The sequence below is a fragment of the Salvia miltiorrhiza genome, chromosome 3 (assembly GCF_028751815.1).
Source record: "Salvia miltiorrhiza cultivar Shanhuang (shh) chromosome 3, IMPLAD_Smil_shh, whole genome shotgun sequence".
Classification (NCBI taxonomy): Eukaryota; Viridiplantae; Streptophyta; class Magnoliopsida; order Lamiales; family Lamiaceae; genus Salvia; species Salvia miltiorrhiza.
Genome location: NC_080389.1, coordinates 44,475,934 through 44,499,965, shown reverse-complemented (window position 1 = coordinate 44,499,965; position 24,032 = coordinate 44,475,934). Strand labels below are relative to the sequence as shown.

The 24,032-nt window shown below is 35.9% G+C and overlaps 3 protein-coding genes and 1 long non-coding RNA gene across 7 annotated transcripts; 1 reads left to right on the top strand and 3 right to left on the bottom strand.

Moving 5' to 3' along the window:
* Positions 1 to 3,011: 3,011 nt before the first annotated feature.
* On the bottom strand, positions 3,012 to 6,244 carry LOC131016033 (uncharacterized). Its single transcript, XR_009098828.1, has 3 exons — positions 5,995 to 6,244; positions 3,856 to 3,920; positions 3,012 to 3,270 (listed from the first exon to the last, which is right to left on the bottom strand). It is a non-coding gene; the product is annotated as an uncharacterized LOC131016033 (long non-coding RNA).
* Positions 6,245 to 13,649: 7,405 nt separating this feature from the next.
* On the top strand, positions 13,650 to 17,425 carry LOC131015967 (transcription factor bHLH130-like). 4 transcript variants are annotated; one of them, XR_009098806.1, is made up of 7 exons: positions 13,733 to 14,504; positions 15,130 to 15,431; positions 15,517 to 15,693; positions 15,784 to 15,849; positions 15,930 to 15,998; positions 16,086 to 16,396; positions 17,009 to 17,425. XR_009098806.1 is itself a non-coding variant. In XM_057944484.1 (6 exons), the coding sequence occupies exons 1-6, from the start codon at positions 14,003 to 14,005 to the stop codon at positions 16,152 to 16,154; spliced, it is 1,185 nt and encodes a 394-aa protein (XP_057800467.1). In that variant the 5' UTR covers positions 13,650 to 14,002; the 3' UTR covers positions 16,155 to 16,448. The 4 variants fall into 4 exon arrangements, 3 of the variants coding, with proteins under 3 accessions (XP_057800467.1, XP_057800466.1, XP_057800465.1); XM_057944484.1 differs by lacking the exon at positions 17,009 to 17,425 and having other exon boundaries at positions 13,650 to 14,504; positions 16,086 to 16,448; XM_057944483.1 differs by lacking the exon at positions 17,009 to 17,425 and having other exon boundaries at positions 13,739 to 14,504; positions 15,930 to 16,448.
* LOC131015969 (protein LIM1) lies at positions 16,635 to 17,359 on the bottom strand. The gene is made up of 2 exons (XM_057944487.1): positions 17,017 to 17,359; positions 16,635 to 16,936 (listed from the first exon to the last, which is right to left on the bottom strand). The coding sequence occupies exons 1-2, from the start codon at positions 17,357 to 17,359 to the stop codon at positions 16,920 to 16,922; spliced, it is 360 nt and encodes a 119-aa protein (XP_057800470.1). The 3' UTR covers positions 16,635 to 16,919.
* A 544-nt stretch (positions 17,426 to 17,969) lies between the features above and the next one.
* Positions 17,970 to 18,667, bottom strand: LOC131015968 (histone H3.2). The gene has a single exon (XM_057944485.1). The coding sequence runs from the start codon at positions 18,549 to 18,551 to the stop codon at positions 18,141 to 18,143; it is 411 nt and encodes a 136-aa protein (XP_057800468.1). The 5' UTR covers positions 18,552 to 18,667; the 3' UTR covers positions 17,970 to 18,140.
* Positions 18,668 to 24,032: the final 5,365 nt, after the last annotated feature.

Below are 24,032 nucleotides of genomic sequence, written 5' to 3'. Positions count from 1 at the left end.
GCAGTCTATCTTGTTCATCATCTTCCTCGCTTGTAAGGCTGAAATAATTGGTATCCTGTTCCCCAGGTTTATCTCAAAGCATCCATCCCCGAAAAGTTAAAAGCAATCTTCCGCTCCTTGCATAAAACTGTGGCGTAGTTCTTAGCTAACCAGTCAATCCCTAGGATTACATCAATGTCCTATATTGTATAAACTGCAAGTTGTTTACTATGACCTTAAATGATCCTATGTTTACCTCTTGGTTTGAGTAAGCATGTGTTTCTATCGTCGCCCCTCCTATGGGTAAAGAATTTCTCATGTCCAGATTAGCCCTTTTCAGGTATGAGTTTTAGGGTATTTGCACATGCACTTGCAGAGAAAGAATGCGAGGCACCCGTATCGAACAGAAGTATAACAGGTGTGTTGAGTAGCGTGCCCATACTTATTAGGTTTCCTTGTTTGCTTCCTTATTTATTCTTGTGCGGGGCATAGGTTCTAACTTAAGGGGGTTGTGGTGGATAGAGTAGTTGTTGGCCTAGGATGACCCTAAATGGTTGTGCTTGACCCGGTTGATTCGATCTTCACATCCCTCCTTGTGGCCTCGCTTGGAAATCTTTAGCAAAATGGCCCTTCTGACCATATTTAAAACATGTATTACTATCATCCAAACATATATCATAATATGACTTGGAAAACTTCGGCCATGGAGGTACCCCAGGCTGGCCCTACTTATCCTTAGCAGGTCCTATGTTTGTTTGATGTTCTTGTCCTTGCCTTTGGGCACTATGTTTCCTACCAAGGCCTCTTGCCATTTCGACTATCATAGTAGTCTTGCCTCCGTCCTTGATCATTTGCTTCCTGAGTTGAGTTTGGGTCGAGCAAATCTCGGGCCTACTACCTCGGCGTCCAGAGCTTGGCTGAACAATTCAGAGTTCATAAACTCAGTATAATTGTCGAGTACCTTAGGCCGGAGTGAAACTTGTCTATCATCTTTTCTTCTATGTCCACCTACTGTGGGGCCTAACGGACATGCTGCAGAAAATATGGTCATACTTGGTCATATCCCATCTTGTTTTGCTTTGGATTAAACACTTCTTTTCCTTTCCTCTTATAACGGCTATTAGAAATATAATTGTCATATACCCCCGTCTGAAAATCTTCTAAGACAAATCTGACAGCTCTTCTTGAGTCATCGCTTTTCTTTTGGCCTTCAACCAAAATCTGCAAATTCAGTCAATTGGAATGCAACACAGAAAGTCGTTCATGTACGCAAACTCTATATTACGGTCTCAATTTGAATTCTGAATTTCTATCATAATGAGTGGTCGATAATATTCATAGGACAAAGACTAATCTCAACTAATTTAAACACAATGAGAGACAACTATACAAAGCTATAGTTTGGGTGTTATACTAGGTCAGTAGACTAATACTTCTTAGTCTTATCGATAAAGGGAATCTACTATGACAACTCACGAGTTGCAAGGCTCAAAATCAACACAACATCAAAGCAAGGTGTTGTAGAAATTGTTCAAGAGATTCAAAAGAATGACCAGAGGGTATGAAATGATTAACTACAAGGTCGAACAAAATGACCTCGAGTAAGAACCCGTCTGGCTTTTCAACCGAAAGTTGAAACATATAGGTTTTCAACCCAAAAGACGTCTACTGAGATTTGGATCATGTGGACTGGCCAGGTCCAACATCATCACTTCCCAGTCACACGGGAAACATTGTCCCGAACTTGAGAAGTCGTGGACATACTATACATAACGAAACTTGAGTTCGTAGTGGCAGCTTAAAGCTCAAACTTAAGGTTCTAGTCCTATTGAACTAGACTCTTATTCCCCAAGGTCTACATACAGACAGTCGAACCATATTTTCTTATATAACTTGTAGTCCCAAAGACATGGGCAACAGTCCAAAGGCGTGTATACTGACCTATAACAATTCTTATGTCGTCGTCAAAAGCTATACTAAAATCCCGATATGCCCGAGTAGTCTCTGCTGGGTCAAACGCGGAGCTTTCCTAACTATCGGAATATGCCTGGACGTAACCCTCTTTAATAGATAAGGGAAAGTGTGAGTCTTCTTATACGTAAGTAGACGTAAAACTCTTAAATGTACAAGGTTATGAACATACTATGCATAACAAAACATAAGTTTCATTAAGACAGCTAAACTTATTTTAAGGTCTTCTATTCTAGTGGACTCGGATCCCATTTCCCATGTATGTCACAAATATATATATAACCCGCAGACAATCAAATCACGCCCTTTTTATAATCTATCGTGTAACATAAGTCGATTCGATGTTCCATCGTGTATAAACATTCGAACGTAGAGACTTATGCTTAAACCCTTGATGCAATGTTTGCCTTGAATTCATCTTGTATCATCATTCCGTGCTTTTCCTTCAACGCGTACATGTCTTTTCATTCCTCTTTGTAATTCAAAAGAACCATTGTTTTCTTGTGGAAGCTGAAATGCTCTAAGTTCTCTATCATTCTTCTAAATCATCACTTCAAGAATCTAGATTGTAGAGATATCCTACTAATCCAGCAGTCTATGTTCTTTTAGAATCGTGATCATGCAACTTATAGCAATCTATGTTTTCTGGGAAAGCATGTGTCAATTCTCTATCATTCTTCTTATTATATCATCATAACTGCAATGATATGCCATGAAAGGCAAAACATTCAACATTTCATCATAGCATGCTCTTTACATAAACATCTTCATGAAACAGTTTAGAACAATAACATCTTTAAAACGTTGTAACTGCAGTTACCTTTTTCCTTGATTGAGCACGATGCAATGGAGTGTTGAGCGGTGTCGTATTAACCCACGTATGTCTAGTGAATCAAACTAGACTTGGCTTTTTAGAATAAGGTTTCTAGTGCCAGAGCAAACGAACTGCTCTGATACCACTCTGTCACAGCCCACTATCCCAATGACGGGTTAACCGGGGTTATGACTTGGGGTGAACAATAAGAAACGGAAATTAAAGGGGATTTACTAAGTAACCAACATTAATAACAAACTAGTGGTATATATATATAACCACTTGGGTAATTCACAAATGAGTCTGCCATAACGACTAGACCCCAACTGAAAGTTAATTAAAATGAAGTAGTAATAAGTTCAAGTAGAAATGATAAATAAGTCAGAGTGTTTGCAGCGAAAAAAACGTGTGAGTTATGCATATGGAGATGCATACTCAAGGTTTCATTACATAAACATCAAAAGGGAAATCCGCTCAACACCGATCCATTTCATCGCCTGCTCAACCTGCACATTCAGAAATACATGCAGGGCTGAGTATAAAAATACTCAGTGACATAAGCCGAAAATACAACATGCATACATATATAAATTGAACTGCCAACAGTAACACACAGGGGTTTTCTTGAATGACCTGCGCTTACTAAAACATTTCATTCATTTTCATAAAGGTGGATGCGCATCCCATTTTCAGTCTATATGATCTATATCTGTCCTTTCTGTCACGCGCCGGGAAGGAGGCCTCCTTACCACGGACGCCAAGACCGGTCGCAAGCGACTCGCGGTCTCCATGAGTGTACACGTTAACCCTAGCTAGCGACCTTTGTCTAGCATAGGATCCCAATTGGATTTCCTTTAAAGTTGGCGAACCAACACAGATAGGATACATATAAAAACATAAACATTTTGGCAGTCAATCATTTCATAAACATTTCATTTTCATAACATTTTCATTTTCATAAAGGCATTAAACATATAAGCATTTCATAAGAACTGAATAAATAGTCAAAACATATCATGCATATATATTCGCATATGAGGCCTACGTCACGCAGGGGATCTCTATATACGTAATAATAAAATAATGCCCACCTCAATTGTTCTTAAAGCTGGCGTGGAGTCGTTTCTTCTTCGGCTTCACTTTCTGTCGCCCGGACCTTCATTGATGAAGAGTCGATAAGTTCGTGAAGAAATTGTCATAAGACAAAGTCTAATTCTACGTGCCTAGGGTATCTTTTAATGTTTTAGGGTTCTAGCATCCATAATTCGTTACATTAAAGACAGTCAAAAATCAATCATACCTCGTCTAATCTCATTCATTCACATAGGCAACACAAACACACAAGGCACATAAGAATCACAATCAAACATCATCAAAACATGCTCTGTTTTTACACTGACTCAACTTCAAAATTTAATCTGTTCTGACTCCGACATCTCCTGGACTCGAGACTCATACCGAAAGAAAGATATTCGAGTCTAGTTTCATATAAAAAAAAAAGTAGAGTCGAAAACTCCAAGTGGTTTGAGAGATATGACGTTTTTACCACGATCTACCATGTTCGGCAGTTTTGAACAATCGAAAACTTGGATTTTTGAAAAATAGTAAACGTTGTCAAACTGGGCTCAAATTTTGTGGATATCTAGCTAACACAATAAGGTTACTACCATAAAAATTTGGAAATCTATATCACACAGGAAGCTACTGAAATGAATGACTCTTTCCTCTGTTCTCTGAAATTCTCGGTAGTAATGTGCAGTTTAGGTTTTGCATTTTAAAGAAGTATCAAATGAAGTTGGAATGGCTTGAAATTTTACCAAGGTACTCAAGACTCATGTAGGGACTTGCTATAAAATTTTCAAAGCTATTAGACATCGACAAACCGTCGATCACAGTAGGTCAGTAGGCCTACGAAATTCATATTTATAAGTCCTTAAAAAAATAATTTATATAAATCAAGAAATAAGAGTTTAATCCCAAAAATATTCATTAAAAGTCCATCATAATTTAAATAAAAGAACGGACCTCATTTAAATTAAATAGTCCCAAACTCGTTACACACATATACTAAATCTTTCATGAAACATCCTTTAAAATAAACTTTGATACATAGAAAATAATTCAACAACTTGAGCTCTTAAGAGGTTGTTTTGCAACAGACATCAAATCTGCCTCGGATCTCCAAATGAGGCTCCAAAAGACATTCTGGAAACTAGACATTTCAAGGATCATTCTCCAATTTGAATCGAATGAAAAAAATTCAAACGAGCAAGATATGCCCTCTCAAAGATGGGTATTTAACAAGCAAAAATCTGAAAATTTCAGATTTCCAGATTACAACCAAGTCAGTGGGCTTTCTTTAAAAATTCATATCTCCCTTTACAAAACTCCACTGGGAACCCCAAGGGTCAATCTGGAAACTAGGGAGAGATCATAACACTCTACAGTTGGATTTACTCCAAGAACATTCATGGTTTAGAAGATATGACTGTCTAAAGTTCAGTGCACAAAAAGAGTTCAAGTTTGGCAGATTTAGAACATAAATCGGAAAAACCACTTTAGGCTTCACCAAAAATTCTAAAACTGAACAAGTAAGTTCCCAACATGTCAGTGAATATTCAGTAGAAAGATAGGCTTGAGAATCAAAGATTTAAGTCGGCCTTTGCCACCTCAAAGTCGTAGGTTTGTAAAATCTACTGGATGGTACAAGGAATAAGAACTAGATTTCAAGAATTTATACCGGTTGTTTCCCTTACTCAAAAATGGTGAGACCGATGTCAAAAGAAAGATACGGGAGTCTAGAGTGACATATTCAAGTTTCAAAGGTTTTCACCGATTGAAACTTTACTTATGGCCTCCCAAAGATTGTTTACCAAAAATGTATTCCAGATGGGCAGTGATGTTTACAAATTCATAAATAAATCATAAGAGCTCCAAACCTTCTGAAATTTTATCAAAGTATAGAAAACATATGAAAGATGATACACAATTAATTTGGGAATTTTTGGGAACCGTTTGGATGGCTGGAATCGCCTTGCAAAACACTGCCGAGCAGTGTGCTTATGGCAGATTCGCTGCCTTACCTCATGCACGGTTTTTCACCCAATAAACTCTACCAAAATAATCATCCAAAATCATAAAACATATCCTCACATAATATAGCACACAAATGTGTAAAAATCCATGGCCATAAAGCATTTTCAGTTGAGAAAAAGCAAAGAAAAACTCACCCTCGAAGCACAACCTTCACTCTATAGTTTTCCCACACTCTCCCTTGCTTTGCTACTTCTCTTGGGGCTTCAAAGGCTTCTATGGAGTGTGATAATGGTGGGAGAAAAGTTGTGAGAGTGGGAGAAAGAATGTAGTGGTGGGGAAAAGGAGTAGTGTGGTGGAGAGGTAGGAGTAGTGGTAGGGAAAAAGATTAGTGGTAGGGAAAAGAAAATATTAGTGATGGTAGGGAAAAAGATTAGTGGTAGGGAAAAGAAAATATTAGTGGAGGATAATGGGGTGTTACATTAAGTAAATATAAAAATGTGGTGTAGTAATAACACATGTGTAAGAAAAAAAATATATGTAAGACTAATCATCAATTAATAAAATGCTAGAGCATAAAACTCTTGTGATCAAAATTAGAATAAATAGCACTAACATTAGTGCACTCTCTCAATTTATAAATACATCATAGGAAAATAATTTGAGAAAAATATTGATGGAAAATTTTTATAACTCATCATTCCTAAATTTCTCGGTAAAAATAAATAAATACATAAATTTTTTTTTTTCGATTTGAAAACTCAAAATAAATCTTTGAGCTCCATCATTCTCTTAATGGACTCAAAATATATTTTGAGTGCATCATCCGTTGAAATAAAAATAAAAATAAATTATCACGTATGTAATCATCAAATTCACATAAGTCCGTATTTTATTAATGGATGCTGAACCCTAATTACCATAAGAAATCCTTAAATCAATAATTAAAAGTCTATAATCCTTAATAAAAAGTCGGGGCATTACACCAGCGACTGCCGCTCTCTCCTCTCTCTTTCTCATCTCTCTCTCTCTCTCTCTCCAGCGCGCCGCCTGGGCAGAATTCGTCGGAGTAGAGGATGAGGCGGTGGATCTGATCTGATCATTGTGCCGCCTCCTCCATCGGCAGATCTAATCTCCGCCTCCTTCGATTTCAGCCATGGCAGATCTGATCTGATCTGTGTGCTGCACGTATGGCACTTATGGCACTATTAGTGCCATAAGTGCCATAAGTGCACACTTCCCCCTAGGGTTTAGATATTCCATTTAGGGTTTAGATTATCCATTTGAGGTTTAGATGTTCCATTTAGGGTTTAAATGATGTTGTTGTTTCTGTATTTGTGCTGCACGTATGGCACTTATGGCACTATTAGTGTCATAAGTGCCCAAAATGATTATTTTACTTGGTTTTACCATAAGTGCCAACGGAAATCCAAAATAAAACCAAAGTAAAATCTTGGCACTTATGGCACTAATAGTGTCATAAGTGCCTAACCCGACCCGGCACGCGACCCGCGTGCCTGATCCTACCCGGTCCGCCTCATTAAGGGTAAAAATGTCCAAAGCAATAAAAATGGCCAAAATTTGTGTTTTTTCAATGTGTGGCCATAAATTGTGTTTTATGCTTCATTTTGGCTACTTCAAAATTTTACTCTTTATTTATTCATAAAATTATTGACTTATTCGCATTTATTTTTAATTCTCAATACATTTAATATTCTCAAACCAATCAGCCTTCATGGTGTGTTTATTTTTTTATCCCTCTAAATGGAGGGATAACAAAAATTTATGCCTTTAAATGTCTCTTTTATTATTCCACATTTTACACAAAAGAGAAGTTCATCATTTTTCCTTCGTTATTTTCACTTTAAGGAGGGATAATATTATTCCTCCTTGAAGTGAAAATAAGAAAGAAAAAATGGTGAACTTCTCTTTTTTATAAAATATGAGATAAAAAAATAGACATTTAAAGGCATAAATTTTTGTTATCCCTCTTTTTCTCATCCATCAAAGTAAATGAACCTCAGTGTACAACGCTTTGACGTATTCTCTTAGAATACGCGGTATATTGTGAAATTGAAGCATCGTGTAAGTTGAGGTGCATGCGTGTTATATACGTTTGAGAAATGACGCTAACCTCGAATATATAGTACAATTCGGGATCTCGATGGAATTGGGTGATGGTTGAGACAAAGTTTTTTAAAAATTTTATTTTGGGTTAAGTATGTATAGTCATATGCCCCGAATTTTAAAACTTTTTCTAAAATGATGTAAACTCTCATTTGTTTCGCAATGGTGGAGCATCATTCACAGGTGTAATCATGTTCGCTAATTAGCAAATTAATTATTAATTTCTTGGTAATTTAGTCGACAAGTTGTCGACAAAATTTCTTGTCCTTTGACACCAATTATTGGTCCCTGGACCACATGTTAATTATCTCGATCGAAAATAACAATTCCATAAAACTTTAGAAATTAATAATTAATAAAATGCATATGAATAATAGGAAATACAAAATTTCCACAAAAGTAAATAGAGCGGGACCATTTAATAATGAAAAATATGTGGATGCATGCATCTTCTAAGGAAATGAGTGACCTAGTTACGAGTCTTTGCTACTACTTTTCGATTTGATAACTAAAAGTTAAAAAGGGCGTGTGGCCCACCTACTTCCTCTCTCCTCTCAACTAAGCATATGATATTATGATAATATGATAATTAATAACCAAAGAGATTATTCTTGTTTTTATATTAATCTATGTTAAATTTGATTCGCCCAACTTCCTAATTGCATGTCCCTTCTCAGTTCTCACTAGTCAAAGATATCATACCCCCCATCCCCTCACAGGTTGGAAAGAACAAGATTACTTTATCCAATGAGCCAAACTTTTCTATGCTTCGAAGGTTTTGATAGCTTTCAAAAATGGTTTGCAAAACCGCCAAACCTCGAAAACCATGGATTCATACATAAACACATTTTTTGGTTTTCAAAATTACCTTGGTTTCAATAAATCGTACGCTATCCTCATGTTTGTAAAAATTAAATAATTTTATCATGGTATTTTTCTAAGGATAAATTTAGAGTAAATATCATATTTACCCTCACCTAAGGCCACTTCTATATTTGTATCCTCACTTTAATTAAGTTCTGGTCGAACTTATCCAGAGATGATCAAGGTCATTTTATAAGCATATACTCCATCCGTCTCACAAAAACATGAACAAAGAGAAATGCACGGGTTTTAAGAAATGTTAGTTGAGAGTTAAAGTAAGTGAAAAATGGGTCCCACTTTAAAAGGTGTTGTGAGAGTAATGAATTAATTAAAGAAAAATAGTGGTGGGCCATGATGTACTAAAATGGAAAGGTTCATGTTTTTGTGAGACACCCCAAAATGGAAAAACGTTCATGTTTTTGTGAGACGGAGGGAGTATATAAGTCATGCCCATTTTTCTTGCATATTCTACCACCTTCTTCAATTAAACGAAATTATCTCATAGCACGGTGATCCGTTTCGATCACCTTAAAAAAAAAAAAAAATCTAGTAGATTTTAAATAGCATAAGTCCCAAAACCTAATTCTTACCGAGCATGAATAGTTTATTGTTTGAAGTGGAGTGGACTATTTTGCACACTCCGATTTTTCCGAAAGTTAGTAAAGTGATTTTAACCAAGTAGCATTCAATTTAAGCCTAGTAGATGCTTATATTGCAATATTTTTTGTCTTCAATAAGTTAGCGTTTGAAGGTAATTAAAAAGCGAAGCTAAAGAAGTTGAGTCTTAAGATGAATGCAAAACCTTAGAAGTTATATGTATCACAATGTATTATTCCGTTGCAAACACTTTGATGTTTACGCTTTAGTTCAATGTCAAGGTTGATTGTACAGTTATCCATCTTCCGTCGATTTATTGGAAACAAACTCAGACGTTGTCTGCTTTGAGGTATAAGAAAGGGATAAACTACATTTACCACATTATATCTCATTTACTTTGATGTATGAAAAAATTCGATCGAGCATATTGTAAATCTTTTCGGACAGCTCCTTATCCCTTGGGAAATGGATAATTTTATACCTAAGAAATGGTGGTATAATTTATACCACCATTATTAGGAGTGGGTAAATATATTATCCTTCAAACCAAACAAAATATAAATGTGATCCCTACTTTAAGTGATAAATGTATACCTTATTATATTAATGATCACTATTTTTTTAGCAATAAAAATACTGCAACTAACACGGTGTAATCATAGCATAAATAGTACTCCCTCCGTCCCAATATTTAAGTCCCGTATTCCTTTTTGAGTCGTCTCATGTAACAAGTCTCCTTTCCTTTTTTGGCTAAAATTAGGGATGAATTAGTAACTTAATTAGCTATACTATAAAACATAAAAATTAACCCTAAAACCTACCCACCCACCCGATCTGCCACTCTCTCTCCTCTCTTCTCTCTGACGCCTCCACCATCCTCACGCCTTCATCCACCGCCTCGCACCTCCGCCGCTATCCTCTTGCACTGACGCCTCCACCATCCTCACGCCTCCGCCACCATCCTCCTGCGACGCCTCCACCTTCCTCCTGCTCCGCCGCCTCGCGCCTCCGCGGGCTCCAACGCCGCCTCTGCCGCAACAGTCGCCGCCCTCCGCCTGGCACCTCCGGCGCCTCGCGCATTCGCCACCATCTTCCTGCGCCGCCTCTACCGCCGCTTCGCACCTCCTCCTGCGCCGCCTTCCACCACGGGCAGATCTGCTCAAATAATTTAGGGATTTGCAGGTATTTAGGGAAAATTGTCTGGTTTTGGTTGTTGGGGTGTGGTTGCATATTTGCAATTGAATTTGGTTTCTGAATTGATAATGAAGCATATTTCAGTGTAAGGTGTTATAGAGCTGGTTTGGCCGATTTCGATTTTAATTTTGTGTGATTAGTTCAAAATAACGAGGATATGATCTGTGTTGGTTGTGATGTTGAGATAGCTCGAAGTTTAGATTCGTTTCGTGCTTAATTAGGGTTTTTGATGTGGAAAAAATGGTGTATGTTTGGAGGTGGTAACAGATTATTGAAGCATTCAAGAGGAACAAAGAAAATCCAGTCTCCAGTTTTCATTGCATTGCTGATTTTGGCTCACGGCTGCAGCGGTAGGGCGGCTAATTTCTGGGATAAGTCTCCAAAGTGTTTGCATTGTCAATTGAATTTTTTAATTTTGCTATATTCCTTGTTGTACTTGTATTAGTCAATTGAATTAGTAAATAAAATAACATTAAATAAAGCACTAATTATGTGGTCCCTACTACTTTTACATTCACTTTAACTCTCCTAAATACTCGTGCCCAAAAGAAAGGGGACTTCATTAACGGGACGAAGGGAGTAAGTCAAGTATCGTATCCTCATAGACTGATAATCGAAATACTCTAAGTACTTCCAAATTAAACTTTCACAGTATCCAGACAACAGAATAATGATTGATGAATTGAAATTTAAAATAACACAAAGCAATTAAAAACAGAGAACAAATCAAATAATAAACAACTCTGGCCCTAGGGATGTACTATCGTTAATTAAACACATGCATTCAATCTATTGATTCAATTACCAATTTAATCCAGCTCTGATGAAAGATCACAACACTATTCATAAGCTTCTCTAACGAACACCTACGAACGTAGATTAATAAATCTCTTATCACATTCAAGACTTAAAGGAATAAATTAAATAAATTAACTCCCAACAACACACAAAGAATAGCTTTCTATAGCTTCACATATCGCATTCAAGACTCAAAGCTAACACTTTATCATGCATTCCTGAATCGGTTGAACAATTATCGCATTCAAAACTCAAACTGAACAGCTAGACATGTAAACTATTGATCAGATAATTCACAAGATAATAAGCACCAGGAATCATGAATCACTAGCTGGAGGGCAAAATGATATCAATAAATCAAGGGATAATTGTGTGAAAATACACAAACTTTGCCAAAAATCTATATTTGACGCGAAGTTAGGATTTTACATTTTAATACACCAACTTTCGTTGTTGTCCAAATTTGACACGACTTAATTCTTAAAAATTCAAAAAACAACCCCTTTTTGTAAATAATTATACAAAGACTCACTTATGTTATTATTTGGAACATTTAAACCAAACAAGATATTTCCTTATGATGTTTTCTTTTAATCTTTGATCCGCGCCTAAAATGGTTTAAAAGAAAACATCATAAGGAAATATCTTGTTTTAGTTTAAATGTCCCAAATTATAACATAAGTGGGTCTTAATTATTTACAAAAAGGGGTTATTTTTTGAATTTTTAAGAATTAAGTCGTGTCAAATTTGGACAACAACGAAAATTGGTGTATTAAAATGTAAAATCCTAACTTCGCGTCAAATATGGATTTTTGGCAAAGTTTGTGTATTTAGGTTCAATTTTCCCATAAATCAAACACACATATTTAATCAACTATGTACAAACCCTAGGTTCAGATTAAGAAAACTAGCCAGACATAACAAAATAAAACATAAACATAATTAAAAAGAATGCAATTGTAAAAACTGAATTAAATAAAACTCTTAATAAAACTGATAAACAATCTTGAATCTTCAATCCTTACATAAATCTGATCCAAGTTCTAAAAACTAGAAAGCAATGAAAAATAAAAGCTATAAAACTAAGAAATAAAGTAGGGAACCCTAAATAGGTCTAAAGAAGACCTATATATAGGCACATGAGATAAATACAGTGTAGAACTCGAAAATACTGATAAAATCCGAAAATCCCGAAAATTCGGAAATTTCCGTCGGGCACTATTCACTGCTGCGCGACTTTCTTGTTTCGGTCATATCTTCTTCGTCCGAACTCAGATTTGCGAACCGTTTGCGCCTACGAACTCGTATCGAGACGAACTACAACTTTCATTAAAATTATCGGTCCAAATTCAGACTACATATTTCTGTATAATTCATCAAAGTACGAACAAGTTACATATTTCATAAGATAAAGCAATTTAAGCGCAAAATAATCATCAAAAACTCAAATTCCTATAAAATTAACATCTTATGAACACTAAAAATCATGGAAACATAAGTGTTATTAATTATCCCTCCATTTAGCAAACACACTCTCAATGTATAAATCTTGAGCATTGATCCATGCATGTGATCTCCCTTTTAATAAATTATCTTTGAATTTAATTTCCTCAATTAATGTATGTCATCCCATCTTTCGATTTCCAGTTCTCAATTTCCATCGGGAGTCCGTAGCTTATCTATGCTGTGACATATTTCACACGCATAAATGAGTACTGTAAATTTATCTATATTATATTTAGAATTTGTTTAGTGCATATGAATATATATCCAAAATAATACTTATATATATATATATATAGAGAAGGGTTCAACAGAGAAGCTAAATATTGTGGAGAATAGAGAATTCGTAAAATAAAAACGAACAGATCTATAATTTTAATGAACAGATCAATGTACCGCATGAACAGCAATTTGCCCCGGGTTCGAATCCTGCTGGTGGCGAGTTTTTCTATATTTTTACTAAATACGTCTGTTCATTAGTTAAGTTGATCTGTTCGTAAAATACATAAATTTGTTCATGATGAATAAAAAGATAATTCTCTGTTGAACTCAACCCTATATATATATATATATATATATATATATATATATATATATATATATATCTGCGCGCGCGATACAAAAAAGTAAATGGATGAAGTGGATCCCACAATATTGTCGGTAGTCCTAACAAGATTTGAAACTACATTAGTACATTACTATGGCTTTCAATGTGTGAAAACGAAAAATAAGAATAAAAATAAGGGTGCAAATTGGGAAAATTTAGGTTTTTAAAAAAAATGATGAGATGACGTGGAGCGAGTGACATGGCAAATGGATATATACGCGTAAAATGGGAGTCATTTTTAGTCTCGCACAACAAAGACCGGATGCAACGCACCAATTCGACAATTTGACCTTTCACGTGTTGAATTCGATAATTCCGTCGCCCTATATATACCACATGTGCCTCACCCGCACTTCACCGCAACTTCCCTTTTCGTCTGTCGACAGCATTCAATCTCATTTCCTTTTTCAAGAAACAATCCCATATCCTTTGAATCCACTGCTTCTCGGAGTTTCCATTAATGTTCTCCGCCACCTTCCACACATAGAAACCTAGTCTTCTCTAGCTATTCAACTATGTTCAGCTCAGACACCATCTCCAGAGACTTCCTTCACTCCAATGCCAATCCCTCTCACCACACCAATTTCAAGCATGTCTCAGCTGATGCCGAATTCTCAAAGAGCAGAGAATTCATGCCCTCGGATTTCTTCAACAATCAGCAGCAGCACAGCTCCGGACTAGCTCGATATCGGTCGGCGCCGAGCTCGTTGTTCGCGGCCCTTCTGGATTCCAACACCGATAACAACAGCAGCAGCGGCGATGAATCAGACGCTTTCTTCTCGGCGCTGATAGAGCGCGATCTCAATCCCAAGAGTAGTGATCATCAGATTTCGAGCGGTATGAAGCGGGAAGATGGGGCCGAGGCGGACCCCCGACCCGCGCAAAACGGGTATGATGCGGTTACCGGATCTTACTCTGTGGGGATGGAGCATCATGTTGATTTGAGGTTGAGGGATGAAAATGGGAATAGGTCCAATCTGCTTCGTCAAAGCAGCTCTCCTGCTGGATTCTTCAATGGTAATTTACTTCATTTCTTATAATTTAGGGTTTTCTCCTTGCTATATTCTTTAGGAATCATTAGATAGGGTTGATTTAGCTGGAAAAGTTTGTTGCTTTTAGATGAGGGATGGGGGTTGACTTTGAGCTGGCTTACAAAAATAGTTCCTAGATGCAAGATTTGTTATCAGGAACAAGAAGAAATATTAAATAAGAGTAAGATAATATTGGAGAGACAAATTCAATGCAATTTTTGCCAGATAATTTTTGCTTTATGTTATTGATTCAAGTGTCATCGTCATATGTTCTTATCCTTTTTCTTAGTTCTAGTTCTTGGAGGACTCCCCATATCATGTGATTAATGAACTCTAATTGGTGAACCCTAATTGCATATTAATAAATCGGATTGGTGAACCATAATTGGGGTGGATGCAACGGACGTCCGGATGTATACAAGTTCTGCCTTCTGTTTAGTTGAAATACTTTTACCATTAGTCGATTTTGAAGTGCCTCAACTGAATGAAGTAATCTAGATTTTTCTGCTCTAGCTGTTTTGTTGATGAAATGGACATAAATCATGCCATGGTTCATTGTGAATTCAAGTAGTGTTAAATTTGGAGTGCTTAAGACTTGTTTTGGACCTCAGGTTTTGGTGTAATGGGAGAGGCAGGAGACTACAGAGTTCCCAATCCTGCAGAAGACAGTTCATCAGTTGGTGGTTTGAGCAGTTCCATGAACTTGACGTCGGCTGCATCTTCAAGCTCGAGATTCATGCCTAGCATACCCGAAACTGGAAATCAGGACGCGTTCAGCCCTGAAAATGGTCGTCTGAGAAACGAACCTACCTTCCAGCATGATTCCTGGAATGAAACATCCTTCAACAGTTTGAAAAGAAACAGAGATGGTGATTCGAAGATGTTTTCCAATTTTAATGGATTGGACAATGAGGTATCCAATTTCCTTATACGTTTTGATTGCCGTCTGCTTCTGCCTATGGTCAATTACTTGTTGCTGAAATCCATTTTCCATTCAGAATGGAGAAGCCAGGAAAAAGTCCTCTGGTTTAGTATCGCATTTTAGCTTGCCAAAGACATCCACGGAGATGGCTGCGGTTGAGAACTTCCTGCAGTTCCAACAAGAGACGACAGTTCCTTGTCAAGTTCGAGCAAAAAGGGGTTTCGCCACTCATCCCCGAAGTATTGCTGAAAGGGTAACAACTTTAGGCTTTGGAATCATAATTTCTCCCATTCAAACAGAGGAGATCATTGAGATTAACAGCTTCTCTTGCACTGATTTGCAGAATAGACGAACACGGATTAGTAAGAACATGAAGAAGTTGCAAGATCTTTTCCCCAATATGGATAAGGTAGATTTTGTAGTGCTATTTGCATTTGGATTGGAATATTTCTTGTTTGGCGTTTTCGCTGATGCCATTTATGTGTGCAGCAAACGAACACGGCTGATATGTTGGACTTGGCAGTTGATTACATCAAAGAACTGAAGAAAGAAATGCAGGTAATGAAACAGATGCATCATCTCTTTCACATTAAACATCTCACCAACCTCATCTTCCATAATAATATTTCTCTCCTTTCTTTATAGATGCTCAACGACGCGAGAGCAAGATGTGTTTGTTCAGGTACACCTCAACAAACAAGTCCTACCACGTAATTGCTTCTGGCAAGACTAAAACCAAGTGCAGTATATGAGAATATTGTTCAGTCTTGATTCACCCGTGACCTCACTGTCAAAGCCCATTAATGAAATAGTCTTGAAATTTTGTTGCACGAAAGGATCAAGTGCCTATTGGCCCTATTCTTCAATGTATGCATGTTGCAACTTCCCACCCTCCAGGAAGAGGGGGGGGGGGGGAGAAAGGAGGAAGGATACTCCATATTGTATTATCTAAACTGGTAAGTGTATTTATGAATAATTTTTGTATAGAAAGCTCTTGCATTTTATGCATTTTTTTGTTGTTCTTAATCCTTTCTCGTAATGCTAGATGAGTGAAAAGTCACAAGACCAACCTAATCCTTTGAATATGGAAAGTTCTATTTAGATCCCACCACATAAATGATTATGGTTATGATTATCTTGTGACTTGAATTATATAGAGATTGCTCTTGAATGATTTGATCATATATCTCATAGTGATCAACAACTTGGAATTTTGTGTGTATATGAATCTTGGAAAGAGGTGTGGAAGAATCAGAGTAGCTAGTAGCATAATGGGTCTGCTGCTGTGAGCAATCAAATGTAGAGAGGCTGTTTTTGCAGACAAAAAGAAGACAACAGTTTCTAAAAAACTCAAAACAAAGTAGCTAACAAACTAGTACAATCTGCTCAGACACTTATTCGACCACAAACACTAGTATTGTTGGTGGGTGCAGACACTGATCCAATCTCATAGCATAGCAGCACTCCACAGAAAGTTTCTCACTTTGCCATTTCACCTGCACAAGAAAAAGCATATAAAATCAACTCAAAAGAGAAAATGAGTATTAACAGCACGTGATCGATGGCAGCAGTATACATGGCTCAAAGTTGGCGGTGCACTTCTCCGGGAGCTGAATGGCCATTGCGCGATCAACCCCAGAAATGGGGGGTCCGTTGACAAGCACGCAGAGACAAGGTTGGCCGAGTGCTTTGATGGAAGCGCAGCAGGCCTCGGTTGGCGGGATGGGGCTGAAGGGAGCGACTGCTGACCTGCATGGGATGAGCTGAACCAGAGCCGAGAAGAAGGTGCTCCCGCAGGGATGGCCTGTGCTTTCCTGCGCCATCGCGACCACCACCACCGCCACCGCCATCAACCAAGCCAGCTTCATACTCGTATTCATTATGGCTGCCTTTGTCTTTGGGATCATCTCTCTTGGCATATATAACACTGCAGGGGAGGGATGATGCCTTCTGGTGCTTCTCTCCTAACTCCATTTCACACTTCATTCATGACTTTCTCGCTCCTCTAACCATTCATCTATTCAGTGATGGAACAAAACAACTTCTCACGGCATGTGCATAATTGAATTGAATCATCACATTTACTATTTTTCACATCTCACAATAATCAAATGTGCTTTCGTAATTATTACTAGTAGTATTTCATTTCTACTATTAACATAGATTAAAAACAAGATCTTCCATACAGTCCACATCACCTCTTTGAAGAAATAAAGAGATGGTCGTAGCCACAAAGGCACACTTCATCTATTCTAATAAATTCTACTACGATTTATTATTCAACATCAACTCCATACATCAAATTGGATCATTGGTGCATCTGCAAGCAAAAAGGTCCTGGCCTTCATCAAAGCGCTCGGCCAATTAGAGCACGTAAAAGTTGTGTCCTTGCAACAATTAGCGTTTGCCCAATTACATGGTGTAATAATCAACATACATATTTTTTTCTGTTAATTAGAGCAGAATTTTTCCAATTATTCATCACAAATCAGTTTAAACAATTTGATCAATAAAGCACCAAGAGAACAATAAATTGAAATTAGATTTCATTGAAATAGTAATTGATAATAAACTACACCAGAGGTGTACAAACTAGAAACCCTAACGCTGAAAACATGTTTTTACACTAATACCCCTAAACGAAATCCAACACATCCAAAACCTAACCAGAAGACGATTTAAATCCCGAGTCAACTCAGCCTAAGCGCGCTCGCCCCTGATCCTCCTAGCGAGCTGAATGTCCTTGGGCATAATGGTCACCCTCTTGGCGTGAATGGCGCAGAGGTTGGTATCTTCGAAGAGCCCAACCAGGTAGGCCTCCGCTGCCTCCTGCAGCGCTGCCACGGCAGAGCTCTGGAACCTCAGATCCGTCTTGAAGTCCTGCGCGATTTCCCGCACGAGGCGCTGGAACGGCAGCTTGCGGATCAGGAGCTCCGTCGACTTCTGGTACTTCCTGATCTCACGAAGCGCAACGGTCCCAGGGCGGAAGCGGTGGGGCTTCTTCACGCCGCCGGTGGCGGGGGCGGACTTCCTCGCGGCCTTGGTGGCGAGCTGCTTCCTCGGCGCCTTGCCGCCAGTGGACTTGCGAGCAGTTTGCTTGGTGCGAGCCATTGATGAAAATGAAGGAGGATTGTGGTGTAGAGATAAAATTTGTATGTATAGATTAGTATGTGTTGAGCGTGGTAGATTGGAAGGGGCGGTGGTGGGGGGTATAAGTAGGGAGTGAGCGGGCGGGAGGGATGAAGATTTTGGGGGTCGTTTGAATTTTTGGAGGAATGGAGGGTGGGTTTTGGCCGTTGATTACGGAGTTGGATCGACGGTGTATGCTTTAAGTTGATTTCGCTATCCGCGTCTTCAAGTATTCAGCCAATAGTGTATTGCCACGTCATCTGAGCGGATTGTTGAATTGTTTTGGGCTATTTCCCGCTTTGGGTTTGTCGATTGCTAAGTTGAAATTTTGAGTTTATTTAAAATTAAAGCAATGGAGTGGGAGCGAAATCTGCATTGAAGCGTTTTTGTATTCCTCGAAAAATTAATTTTGATGCGTCCTAAATTTTAATAATGTCGATTCTTTATTTTACCAAAATTTTCTGTCTATATAAAAAATGTTCACTTCCTTTTCGAAAGAAATAAAAGTTATACTCATTTTAATGTTGGTGGGATGAAAGGGTGTGGTTCCTTGTGTTATTTATGATAAGCTTCATTATTTTCGAGTATTAGTGAAAGATATCAAGGAAAATTGAATGATTTTTATAAATTATAATGGATAATTCGACAGTCGACTTTTTTGTTTATAATCATGTCGACATTGTCAAATTAGAATGACATAAGTTTGTCATATTTAACAAATTGCCTCAAACAAGTTATAAATTGATATTCATCACTAAAATATTAAAAATAAAATACTTCAATTAAATGGTGCAATTGATAACGATTAATAAGTCAAGTATCTTATAACTAAAATCCTAGCAATATATTACCGCACATAATACGGTGCAATTGTAGTATATATATAACAAATCGAGTATCGTATCCACATGGACTGAATAATCTAAAATACGATGAATAATCCTAACAAGTACTAAGTCAATATTCAGGCAAAAAGAGATATGATGAAAAATAAAAACTAAATTCAAAACAAAACAATAAAATTCAAAAGAATAACTCAAATAATAAAGTCACTGACCCCTCTCAAAAAAAAAATAAAGTCACTGACCCATATGGAATGTATCATCGTTAATTAAACATATATATCTAATCTATTGACTCAATTACCAATTTTAATCCAACTATGATGAAATGTCATTGTCATATTTATAATTTTCGCTAACAAACAACTATAAAAGTAGATTAATAAATTCTTTGTCACTATGTCTCAAGATAATAAATTAACTTCAAATAGTTCACAAATAATAGTTTCCTATAGACAATCTAACATATTCAAGTCTCAATGTAAAACTATATCATTTCCTCAATCGGCTAAACAATAATCACATTCAAGTCTTAAAACTGAACAACTAGACATGCAAACTATTGACCATATAATTCAAAAGAAATCAAGCACAATAAATCATGAATCAGAAACTGGAGGGCAATTGATATCAATAAATCAAGCACACAAATTCAATCAACTATATACAAATCATAGAATCGGGAAAGAAAGTAGTCAGACATAATTAAACAAATCAAAAACATGATAAAAAAATAATTGAAATAAATAAAAGTGATAAACTCGAAAAGAATTCAGGATGAATAGCTTGAATCTTCAATCTTGTAGAAAAAAAAAATTAAGACCTAAAAACTGAAAAATACGAAAAGATAGTGAAAATATGTTTTAAACAATAGGTCAACAAAATGAAGCACAATGGATGAATACAGTACAAAACTCAAAAATACTAACAGAAGCCTGGAAATACTCAAAAACATGGACCCTTAGCGACCTCGGCGGCGATCGCCGCGCAGGTCGCCGAGTCTGTCTTCCGAAAATAGTGATTTCGGCGACCTCCGCGCGATCGTTGCGTAGGTTGCCGCAATTTTATTATTGTGCGCGACTTTCTTGTTTCAGTCATATCTCCCTCATTTGAACTCCAATTTGCGATCCGTTTGTGTCCATGAACTCGTATCAAGATGATCTATAACTTTCATTCATACCATGTTTCCAAATTCAGCTTCAATATTTCTGTAGATTTCAACAAAATACGAGTAAGTATCACATTTCACAAAGATAAAACAATTTAATCACAAAAACAATAATCAAACAATCAATTTTCTATAAAATTGACATCACATAAACATTAAAAATCATAGAAAGTGAGTGTTATCAGTATTGTATTCTCAGGTAGTGACAAACGAAAATACAATGAGTTATCCTAACAAATATTGAGTCAATATTATGGCAAGCAAACAAAAATATGATAAATAACTAAAAATATAAATCTAATGCAAAATAAAATAAGAGAAATAAATCAAAAAAAATTGATCATAGGGAATGCAATTTCATCAATTAAATTTACACAATTAACTTCATGATGAAAGATCATATAAATAATCATACGATATCGCTAGAGTAATTTATGATAGTTGATTAGTAAATTATCTATTTCCGTTAGGTCTCATAAAAATATATTAATTCCCCAAGACACATAAGAATAGCTATATATGATCCGCTTATCCCTGCCTAGTCACAATGTTAAAAACATATCACACATTCTTGATTCCGCTAAATAATTATCTCCACTAAGTCTCAAATTGAATAGCTAAAAACATGCAAATTATTAGCCATATAATTCACAAGAAATAATGCAGGTCAGTGTTGGATGCGTTAGAAAAAAGGAAAAAAATATGCAGAATATGATTGGTAAAACATAAATACGTTAGAAAAAGGAAAAATACATACAATTTTGGCATTCATACTTGGCCTTATTAAAGAATTATGCAGCATGTGTTTAAGTTTAAACTGATATGTTTTGTCAACAGATTATTATAGTGTAAAAATGATTTTGTGCAACTTCTATTGTAGTTGAATTCATTGCGTAAACTTGATTATGTGCATCTTATGTTATAGTGTACTAGTGTTTTACCCGTGCGATGCACGGGATTACATATGTTGTTAAAATTTGGTTTTGCTTAACTAATTTTTTAAAAGAAATATGAATATATTTTTGTTGGAAGTTATTAAAATTAAAATAAAGATATAAAATAATAAAAAAATATCATAACTTATTTTAAAATTCATCCATTTACGTAAAAGTTCATAGGATGTCTATACCTGATTAAGTAAGACATTGAACAATATAAGCATTTTATTGTAACATTCTCAAAGACACTTTTGTATAATCTCTAAAATAAATTACTTAAAAATATTTTATTATACAATTGTTATACCAACTATGTTACTGCTAAACTATATTTAAGGCTAACATTTTAAATTACTTAAAAATAAAGGTGAAAATAATAATACATGAAAAGACAATTGCAAACTTGTCATCTTATTATTATAAAATTTGGAACACTTCTTTATAATTTATATACACAACATTTGTAGAATTAATAATCTACTTTGTCTTCATTACATATCAAGATTTTCAGACTCCTTTGACTTGTAACTCTAGAAATAGCTACATAAAACTGACTGTGACTAAAAACAAGCCTATTAAAAAATAAACCCACATGAGAGAGTGATTGACCTTGACTTTTGTTTATAGTCATTGCATAAGAAACAATAATAGGGAACTGCTGCCGTTGAAACTTGAGCGGTAGTCATGGATCAACTGGTATCAGTGTCATCCTTAGTATCAATACTTGATGTCCTGCATTATGGTCTGTGAGAACTTTCTCTTTCAAAATAAAATAGCCTCATGTTTAATTCATTGCAGATCTGGCATTATTTGGTTGCAATTTTTTTACTAAAGACCACATGGTCGGCATGTTTGTGATTAGAGAAATGATGAATATCAAAAGAAGAAGTGAGTATAAGTAAAAATTTCACACCAAAAGTTAGTTTATATAGGCCACGGGGATACACATTTGATGGGAGATACACATTTAATATATTATATTGAATGAGATGCTTTGATAATGGAGTTGATTTTGGTTTGACGATAATAAAAAGTTGTTACATTTTTTGGAGATATATATGGAATGTTGCCAAATTACACATTTCACACTATCGCCTCTCTCTCTCTCTTAGATCTGACGTCATGCATGCCTGAGATAAGGCTTCTTCTTCGTCTCCTTTGTTTAGCTGTAAAGATGATACAAAAATCCCATTAATCATGCATACAAATCAATACCTTACTCTACTTAATATGTATTTCATAATTTCGTTGATAGTTGATTGGTATATTGGTATTTTGATTTGTTAGACAAAACATAGAAACATAATCAATGTGGGTCATGATTTATGGAGATATGATTGAATGATCTATTGTGTCGTGTTTATTATTATTATTATTATTATTATTATTATTATTATTATTATTATTATTATTATTATTATTATTATTATTATTATTATTATTATTATTATTATTATTATTTGTCATACTTTGCAAAAATCACAACAAAAAATTAATAGCCGCCTTATATAGACCCTTCTTTTGTTTATCTCCAAAAGATTTAATTGAAAATAATTAGAAATCAATCTATAAGATAGCGTGTAAATAAAAAATAATTTATATGAGATATTGCTACGAGTTCGTAAATAATTTTTTATTCTCTTGAATTCAAAAACAATCTATAGTCTAAAATTGCGTGTAAATCAAAAAGAATATTCGCTTTTGCAAATGACTACAAGATCCCATGCAATTTATATGTATTTATATTTTGAATTTTATTTATTGGATGAATATTTCTCACAAAAGATTTAATTGAAATTAGTGATCTACAAATTTTACATATAAATTTCATATATAGATGATGGGAATAAATGTCGTTCAACACTCTATCTCGTCTTCGACCTCCAAAGTCTGAGTGGACCAGTGTCGGCAACACTCTATCTCGGCTACTCTCTTATAATGGCAGTTGCCATCATGCTCTCTACCGGCACCATCGGTTTCCTTACTTCGTTCTACTTCGTTCATTACCTCTTCTCGTCAGTGAAGATTGATTGAGGAATAGCATCAAAAATATCGAGAGATCGGGCGTAGAAAATGTTTGAGCAGCGTATCAAAGAGCATTCAGAGGTTTTTCACCAAAGACATTATGAATTCTGATGGGAATAAATGTCGTTCAATTAAATGTAGATTTAATTACATTTAATTAAGAATATAAATATATATATATATATATATATATATCATCCTATAAATTAGTCAACTTTCCAAATATAGATCAACTTACCAAAAATAAATTGAGTAAAAGGGCGGGAAATTTTTTTGGATTGATGGACCAGCTTTTATATATGTATAGATTTTAAATATAAATTTCATATATAGATGATGGGAATAAATGTCGTTCAACACTCTATCTCGTCTTCGACCTCCAAAGTCTGAGTGGACCAGTGTCGGCAACACTCTATCTCGGCTACTCTCTTATAATGGCAGTTGCCATCATGCTCTCTACCGGCACCATCGGTTTCCTTACTTCGTTCAT